Raw genomic sequence first — 9,651 nt, 5'->3', positions numbered from 1 at the left:
TAGAAATGGATAGTAAAATAGCTATATTTACATTATTATTCTTAACTGCAAGTCTCCAAGTAATGCCAATGGAATTTGACAAAACTATCAATTTGACAATATGCCTATTAGATCAGTATTAAGAATTAGAACAGTACACTTTTGATTGAGTAGGAAATTGATTGAATAGTGTAAGGGTACATTAAGGTAATGATGTGATCTTAGATGATCTGTAAATAATATTAAAAAAGTAATGATAAAATACTGAAAATTAGTAAAAAGTAAGCGAAAAGTAAGTGATAAAATAATGAATAGTAGTAGAGTGACTTCAGATCACTCCACTACCTAAACACAACCTACATGATCAGCTACAACCATAAACACCATCAGAAATTGTGTTTAATCCCGATCCTTAGTATTATTCTTCACAAAAACTTCTATTTCCATAGTATTTTTTCACTTACACAACAAAAAGTATCCTTATACTGTGCCTATACATTCTTGAAATCCTAAAGTAAATTATTATCATATATTCCTCAAAACTAACCTGTAGTACTCTTCCCATCACTTTGTGGTGCTTTTATGGTTATTTGAACTACCTATATATATAAGATTATGTAGGGAATATCATTTACACAAGGACATGATTACAACTTACCAAGATCGACTCAAAGAATTATAAATTTGTCATGGGAGCCATTCACTAGGTATTATTGCATATTTGAGGCAATCAAATATAATTTTCTTCCATGGTAAGGTCTTTTGACAAGCTAAAACATCATATAAGTGACGAATACAAGGTTACTACCAAGGATTAAGATTTCATTTTCTAAGAAAAAGATATTTTTCAGGGTATAATAGAATCATAATGGAGAGCCACTGTACTCGAAGAATCACCTAGAGATCGTGATGTGGAAGACAAAAAAGGCTTCGGTGGGATTTGCGAAGAGTCAAGGCTTCCTTCTAGCATATCCACAACTCTACTCATCGTTGGACGATTTGACGGGTCGGTCTGTATACAACACAAACCCACTATTAGCATCTTCTTTATATTTTGTTCGTCCTCTTCAATTATGATACCTTGCATCCATAGTTCTTTATCTAGTTCAAGGTGTCTGTATATCCAATGTGGAAAGTATGTTTCACTGGTATGATCAGTCTCAACATCTATATTATTTTTAGCCCCAACCATTTCTAAAATCATCATTCCATAGCTATAAACATCGGATTTATGTGAGATCCTTCCAAAATTTCTACAAAATACTTCTGGAGCTATATATCCCACGGTGCCTCTTGCACCCGACATTGATATGATACTATTTTCTCTAGGGCATATTTTTGCAAGGCCAAAATCAGAAATCTTTGGACAGAAGTTCGCATCCAGAAGAATGTTGTGAGGCTTGATGTCAAAATGCAAGATTCGTGTGTTACAACCTCTGTGTAAGTACTCTAATCCTCGAGCTATGCCAACTGCAATCATGTATAATGTTTCCCATCCCAATTGATGATGATCAACTTTTGGTGGAGCTTTTCGGTATATGAACTTCTCGAGAGATCCATTAGGCATAAACTCGTAAATGAGAGCTCTTTTAGAACCCTCGAAGCAAAAGCCTCTAAGAGTAACAATGTTGACATGGGAGGTCCTACTAATACTCTTAACCTCGTTAATGAATTCCTCTCCATCTCCTTTTGATTCTTTCAAAACTTTCACTGCTACAAAAGAACCATCTTGTAATTTTCCCTTGTAGACACAACCATAGCCTCCTTGGCCTAATTGATCTCTGAAAAAGTTGGTCATTTTCTTGATATCTGAGTAACTGTATCTTCTTATTGAAAATGGTCCATTATTCCTTAGAAATGTCTCCACACTTTGATGGGTTGGATTTTCCTTCTCGAAAAAATGAATGATATTAATGGATGTAAACTTTCTCTTGAAGCAGAGGCCAATTATCAGAACTCCAATTACAATAGATAAACTGGCTGTAAACAAAGAATAGAAATTATGCAATTATGTAGTGCATAAAGAAAAGTTGATCAAAATTACATTTTTTGTGGTGACACCAAACTAAAACTGAAGGAGGAAATTATAGTGATGTCTTGGCAATAGCTATCTTAAGCAAAATTGGGAGTTAATTTGTGAATAACATGCAAACATAAAGCTTCCTTAGAACATGAAATAGGTAAAAAAAAAAAAAAATGATGGAAGGCACAAATTTTCACCATCATTGCTAGTTGTAAAAACTTTCCAATAGAGGAACCTTATATCTCTATTGAAGTTATACTTTAAGAGGTGTTCACTAGCCACACCTTGAGAAGGATTATGAAAGGAGTTAAAGCTTATATGCACTAAACAACTCCAAATGGACTTGTTTGAGTTTTGTAAGTAGTCCAAGCAAGTATTGTTTATTGATCTCGAAAAAAAACTAGGGTGAAGAGGTATCTTACCAAATGCTATTATCATCACTTTCAATCTGCTGACCTTCTGGCCTGTATAAAAAATTGTAAAAAAGAATATACCATTTTATTCGAAAGTTTAAACCATTTAAGAGAAAATCTAACAAATCCAAATTGACATTCTTTGAAATCGAATAATACTTAACAAAGAACAAGATCAAAATATAATTTTTTAATAAGAAGTGATACAGACACAAAGATATTATATGAAAGTAGACCCACAAACTGACATAGATTTATATATTCTGTTTGATCTACTTTACAATAATAGTAACTTTACAATCTGACATACTACATTAAATCACGTCAGTTTGTAAATTTACTTTTGTGTGATTTTTTTGTGGCTAAAATATTTTTCAATACAAATAAAAACATTAAAAAAAGAGCATGATCTTTACTAATTAAAGGTGAAATCATGATTATATCATATAACATAGCATACGATCGGATGTTGAGAATGGTCCTTAAAGTATGCTACTCATTAAAACGGCATATTATGAATTTCCTAAGATCCCTACTTATCAAACAAATGTGTGAGGCATAAGCTGGAAACATATGAACAAACGTTGGAAATTTGGAGGGTCAATATAATAAATATTTTTTTAATTATTAAATAAGAAAACAATGGAAATACTTTATTAGTAGCCTCTCTAGATGAAAATATCATTTTCCATATATATCGTATAATGCCCCTCTCACTATGATATTTGCAATTCTGTACCGGACAGATATATATACGTGAGTGATGCTGGATTAATGTTAAGATTGGATGACTTTGGTTAAGGAACTGTTTTACCAAAATTCTTTAACGGAGCATTTTTTTTTTTTTTACTTAGTGATTAAATAAATGTTTTTAAATGAATATATGTGATTTTTTTTGTTTAAAAAATATCTAAATAGTTTTAAAAAGTGGTGAAGGAAAAAGTGAAAAAAAAAAAAAAAAACTAACTGATCCGTAGAAGATTTCGGTCTTCCATGGACGTAACAACATCATTTCCAAGTACATATTAAAATTGTCTATGTGTTTCAAGTAATTAATTAATAAGGATGCTTCTACACCCACAGCTCCAAAAGCTAACGTTAATTATAATTGTGATTTTTTTAAATTTTTTTATATGTATTTTTTAACACTTTTAAATATTTAAAAAAAATCTGATTTCTTCACCCTTCTTCTCTTTAATAAATAAATAAATAAATTAACCTTCACGTTCGATATATTAATTTATTACGATAAATAATTTACTACGAAATATTCTCTCTTTAATGGAAAGAAATCAGCTTAATACTTGTTAATAATAATTTATGCCTCATATATGATCTCATACTTACGAACCATGGGGTACTGCTTTTCATCGCATGATATCATGAGGACTAATTGGTAATTAAGATCACAGAAAAAAAATCAAAGTAAGTTGGAATATTCCTAGCCGGCATTTCCTCCCTTTGAATGTTGACCATATCATAAGGCTTGGTCTGAGATATTAAACCATGGTTTGTGGGGTGCCCTTAATTTAGAGCTTCAACTTTCGTTATTATCAATGAATTGATTAATCTATCTACGGAAAAACAAGTCTAAACTTTTTAATAAACTCAGCAAACATATCGATATTTTCTTTGTAGAAATCTTAATTCACATTAATTAGTTGTATTTTTAAAAAATATTGTTGTTTTAACTTTTTCAAAATTGTAAGTTCCACAGCAAAACTCACATCCAATTGAAAGGCCGTGAGAGCAGAGAAAGAAATGTGCATACCGTCTGAGTTGTTTGGAACACACTCAAGAGATCGCACTCCGTCACGGCAAAAGCAGACAAACCGGGAGGTGCTATTAGAGCCGCATCTTCCGCCTGAGTGCTCACACCCAGTACAGGCAACCGGCAACGATCGATCGTATTCCACCTCAAACCCTTCCTTCAGAACTTCCACCAGTAACGGTAGTGCTGTTTCTCCACCCGCAAGGAAGCCATTGAGAGCACTCGTTTTGAAAATGGGAACTTTCATAGTAGCATCACATGATTGGTAAAATTTAGATAGATTGATACCGGGCTGCAAAGTGTCGTCTACGAAGTAAGCATTATTCCAAGCTCCTGGGCTGCATTCAAATGATCTATTCGAGGGCTGGCTTGAAGGCAGCGATAGAATAAAGTTAGGTTCTGAACGGTTGAAGTATAATCATACAAGTTGTAATTCAACGCGGTAGTCTGCTTTTTTTCAGGACAAAGATTTCCCCAGAGGTCCATTCTTGCAATGGTCATATTATTTGTACTCTGGTTGAGATTCAGTACCCGGAACTTCAGCTCTTCAAATTGCAAAACAGGGTATTCATTATTGAAGCACTTCAACTCGTACCCCTTATCCCTACGCCCGCAATAGTCCGGCCGACCATCGTCTATCCAGAAAGGGAACGGAATGTTTCTGAAGCTTCCACAGTTGTAGGGACGACCGCACTCCACATAGAAGAGATCATCGTCGATGCAGTAAGATGGTGGAAGTAGTAGTACTGTTAAGATGATGAAGAAGGAGATGAGGAGGATGGAAGGTAGAGATGTAGAGAAATATGGGGCGTCCATGTTTGTAAGGAAAGCGGGTACTGGGGTGAGAGATGACCAGAGGATGAAGATGATGATGATGAGGGTATGTTAATCAGGTTAGTGTGGGACACAGCGTATTAACTGTTACAATGAGTGGATCAAAACGAAAGAAATAATTAACACACGCAAGATGACTATAATTTTGTTTGGTGGGATAATTTGGAGATCGATCGAGATTGTTTCAGATAATATTTAATTTAATAACGAAGGAAATGAATATTTTAAATCTATCTTCTTTTTATTTCAAAAGAAAAAAGAAAAAAAATATCATAAAGGCATCACATGTACGTAACTTACAAAGAAACGTACAATTGTGGAACTGTAGAGAAGGAAGAGAATTTGGGATGCGGAATAAATAAGATCGAGAATGACGGGAGAAAGCAAAACGCGTGCTGAGAAAATAACTCACAACTCGAACGTTATCTTCCAAATGCGACAAATCAATAAAAACATTTGAGGAATGCTTTGATTATAAATAGATTTTATAAAAATAAATTTATTAATTAATATGAGTTGATGCGATATATTATATCTTAAAGTTATTATCGTTATAAAATAATTCTTATATATCACATAAAACTACGATAATTTATAAGTTTCTTTCTATAAAATCTCTTTATAGTTATGTCGATACTCAACAATTTCAAATAACTTTAGCCCTAATTTGTGTCGGGGAATAAAAATTGTGATGGGACTTTAATTTGTCCCTAATTTTACTTTTATCAAGATTATTATAGCTTTTAGTGGAGTTAAAATAGTTTTTATCCTAAACTTTACCATTAAAATTTTATGAATAAAAACTTATATATTGATTATTAGTTTTCATAAAACTATATTATGAATTTAGATAATTTCAATAAACATATAATAAAGGTATTTAACCTCAATTGTCCATTTTTTTAAAATAATTTTTATCTCATCTCATCCGATCACATTTCCTTTTCAAACATCATTGAAACACAAACACTAGCTTTCAAATTAATCATTACAATATTTCTAAACTTCCAAACAAAAAATTAAAAAATAATTCAACTTTTTTAAATAAAAAAAAAATATATATTAAAAGTTATATTTTAACTTTATAATATTTTTATTCAACTTTTTTCTCTCTACTTTTTCAAAATCTAATAAATATTTAATTCATACTAATTCACTATTATTCACAAATCATATTGTTACAGCATTCCCATACTTGTATTTAACTAACCACATACCACTGCGTGATATTTTTGTGCTCTTGGAAATAAAGTTGTTGACATTCGAGCAATTCAAAAACAAAGCCAACGTGCTCACTTGGTTCAACCAAAAGAGTAGGATATGTTTTGTTGTTGAATCAAATTTAACTTATTTTAAATTAATTATTAATAAAATTTACTATTTTTTTTAAAATTAAACTCATCTTAACTTATTTCATATATTTTAATCTAAAAAGTTAAATCTATCTAACCTAAAAAAAATTAAACCTATATCTACGTGGGCTTTAGGACTTGTTCAAAATGCGTCGTGCCTGTTAACTTTCTAACCCATTGCACGTGCACGTCAAGCTTAAAAAGTCTCTTTTTCAAAGAAGAGAAATGCTACACATCATCTTACACCACACATTTTATATATTAAAATATTATTTTTTATTTTTTTATTTTATTTTATTCTTATTAAAATAATTAAATTATTTTATTTATCATCCACACACTACATATTTATTATAAAAAAATGAAAAAAAAAATTAAAATAAGTGTAGTGTGTGAAGTGTGAGGATGACAAATAGATTTTTCCTTCAAAGAATCACTACCTCAGCTTAGAACAAAATATATTTATATATTTTATTCTCTTTATGTTACTGTTTTTTTTTTTTTTTTTTTACATAAAAATTAAATAGAAAGGATATTTTCAAAAGCATTATACATTTTACACAAAAATATAGTTAGGGACATTTTGGGGAGATCGGATTCACATAAAGAAACGAAGCATAGATCAAGTAATCTCGTGTTACTAGGAATCCAATTATATGTAAGTCTTTACTCATTATGAGTCTAGCCATATTTTTAAGATTCTAGATTCGACTTTACCAAAAAAAAAAAAAAAAAAAAACAAAGAAAGATTTTAAATTCGACTTCACATGATCACTAACTCAATTCAGTCTAATTTTAAACTGAGTCTAATATCGAAATACTTAATTTTTAAATTATAAAATACTTCTCAACTCAAAATTTTTTTTAATATGTGAGACCTATACTCTTTTTTAACTTTCTATAAATATATTTAAATATATTTTAATATCTAAATTCATTTTAAGTGAATCCCATAAAACTCAATTCATTATTTCAATCACTATTATTTATAAAAACTTAGATTATGCGAAACCCGGCCCCATTATTCTCTTTACGTAATCAATGCTCTATTAAGATTACCTTAGACGGGAGATTAACATCATCTATTGAAACATAAGTTGTTTTTTAAGGTTTTCTAATCATTATTTTGTAATATAATTATCTTCCGTCCTTGTCTGGCTTCGCAATAATGATAATAAATATTATTATTATTCTTGTTTTTGTTCAAAAAATTATTTTAAGTAGGTGTGGAAGGAAGAAGAGGAATGACTATAGGTTAAGTTTTTCCATGTAGACTGAACAACGAGATCGGGTTAAATGATTCTGGTCGATACATTAATTTTAGACTTTTGCTTTTTAGTTCGGTCTCGGGGTGTATTTTTTCACCCCGGACTAGAGCGAACTGACCGAATAATATATATATATCTTTTTTTTTATATTATTTTATATAGATATGGATGTTTTTATGTATATTTTTTCCTTTTATTTTCTATTTTTTTCTTTTATTTGAAGTTTGGATGATATTGCATTTTTCAATTTCTCTTTCTATATTTTTTGTTTCTAACTTTATTATGATGATTGCTAATTTTCATAGATGGATAAGGATATTTTTTATATTTTTCCTTTTCTCTAGGCTTTTCAAAAACATATTGTGCAAACAAAGTTAAAAAGTTAGATGTTCAAAATTGGAAAAATTTTGGGTTTTTTTGTATAATTCGGCTGAAAATACACATTAAAAAGTAATTTTGGACTTTTTGTATGTTCGGCCCATTTTGCACTGGCCCGGACCAAATTAGATCGAATAGATCGATTGGACCAATAGATAACAATAGTCTAAGGGTAGACTCCCTAAACTCTCTCTGCTCATCTACACACTTCTCTAAATGCGATACTGACTTTAGCATTAGAGACTCTCTGACCACCACCATGACTACTATCTTGTAGCATTTTTTGTTTGTGTTCACAGGCCCAAAACTAAAGACCTAAGTTGCTAAGAGCCTGGACCAAAGACATACGAAACACGACGCTAATAGTGGCGCCATCTATAGGATTTCAAAAAAATGTTATGTGTCTTTGTATGCTTACAAGAACCTGCTCTCAAACAACTCGAGAACACGATGAGACAATGGTGCTAGTAAGCATGGAAAATAGGGATCGTGGAAGTAATGCAATAAGGATGGAAGGAGAAGTAGACACATGATAAAGATGCCAACGAGTTGAGAGACAATATGACGCCAAATGAATGTGCAGACTTCAGTGGCATTGGAGGGAGAGCCAACACCACACAAGAAAGGGAGCACGCGCAAGCCCACCCGCACCTGAGTGCACTCCAACAAAGGGCGAGGTATGGAGCGAGTACACACTTAGGAAAGTGGAGCTTAACAACGTGCAGCGAACTTGTTCCCATTCCCACCTTATTGGCCTATTTCAGTGGTTATCTTTAGGTACTTGATGTCATACATTATGTCTTTTTTGCATTAATGGCACCAGGTGGCTCCTGCCACGTTTCTTCACAAGGCTCGCATCATAGGATTCATGTCAAGTTTACAGTCTTTGATAGCGTTTAGGTTCCCATGATCTTGAGACACGAACCATCCCCTTAGGCTTATATAAGCTTCCTCCCTGGGTGGTAGATTGTCCCTTACTTTCTTTTTGTGCTGATTGAGTGTCTTGGGCCCATTTTCTTTCTAAAACTTTTTGTGCATGTTTCTCCCTTCTTCCTTACTCATTCATGGCTCCCATGAACACTACTCGTGCTCCTCCGAAAAGCTCTAAGAAGCAAAAACCTGCCAAGCCCTCACATCCCTCTCGGGAAATTGCAGTCGTTGAACTTGCAAAGACTCCTTTGACAGCTCAGAGATATGAGGGCTCCTCATGGCAATCGGTAGTGACTCCCAACAAGCTGGAGTCATTGAAGAGGTAGTTTAATGTTTCGAGAACTGTTAACTTCGAGGTTCCACCATTGGACGAGGGTGCCTTGGACCTTGAGGGATAAGTGTTCAGGGTCGTGCTGTACCCCGCCATGTTCTCCAGTGGCTTGCGATTGCCATTTTGTCGTCCTGTTCGCAACGTGTTGGACCTTGCAAGAGTGGCTTCAACTCATCTTCATCCTAATGCGTGGAGGATCATCGTGAGCTATTGCGTCATTGGTGGCTCACCCTGGAGGATACAGGGGTTGACTAGCCAGACCTTACTGATAGAGAATTTTTCCTCCCCCATAATCTCTTGAAGAAGGGCAGCAACACCGGCAGCTTCTATTCTATTCAGGTCTTGGCTCGCTTGGAGCCGTAGTATTATAAC

The 9,651-nt window shown here is 32.9% G+C and overlaps 2 protein-coding genes across 2 annotated transcripts; both read right to left on the bottom strand.

The window, feature by feature from the left end:
- Window positions 1-443: 443 nt before the first annotated feature.
- Window positions 444-4,440, bottom strand: LOC122295577 (LEAF RUST 10 DISEASE-RESISTANCE LOCUS RECEPTOR-LIKE PROTEIN KINASE-like 2.1). The gene is made up of 3 exons (XM_043104654.1): window positions 4,187-4,440; window positions 2,425-2,466; window positions 444-1,959 (listed from the first exon to the last, which is right to left on the bottom strand). The coding sequence occupies exons 1-3, from the start codon at window positions 4,431-4,433 to the stop codon at window positions 827-829; spliced, it is 1,422 nt and encodes a 473-aa protein (XP_042960588.1). The 5' UTR covers window positions 4,434-4,440; the 3' UTR covers window positions 444-826.
- A 52-nt stretch (window positions 4,441-4,492) lies between these two features.
- LOC122295581 (LEAF RUST 10 DISEASE-RESISTANCE LOCUS RECEPTOR-LIKE PROTEIN KINASE-like 2.7) lies at window positions 4,493-5,002 on the bottom strand. The gene has a single exon (XM_043104656.1). It carries the CDS (start codon window positions 5,000-5,002, stop codon window positions 4,493-4,495), a length of 510 nt encoding a protein of 169 aa, XP_042960590.1.
- Window positions 5,003-9,651: the final 4,649 nt, after the last annotated feature.

The sequence above is a fragment of the Carya illinoinensis genome, chromosome 15 (genome assembly GCF_018687715.1).
Source record: "Carya illinoinensis cultivar Pawnee chromosome 15, C.illinoinensisPawnee_v1, whole genome shotgun sequence".
In the NCBI taxonomy this organism is placed as follows: Eukaryota; Viridiplantae; Streptophyta; class Magnoliopsida; order Fagales; family Juglandaceae; genus Carya; species Carya illinoinensis.
The sequence above is the reverse complement of the archived record's forward strand: the minus strand, read 5'-3'. Positions and strand labels throughout refer to the sequence as shown.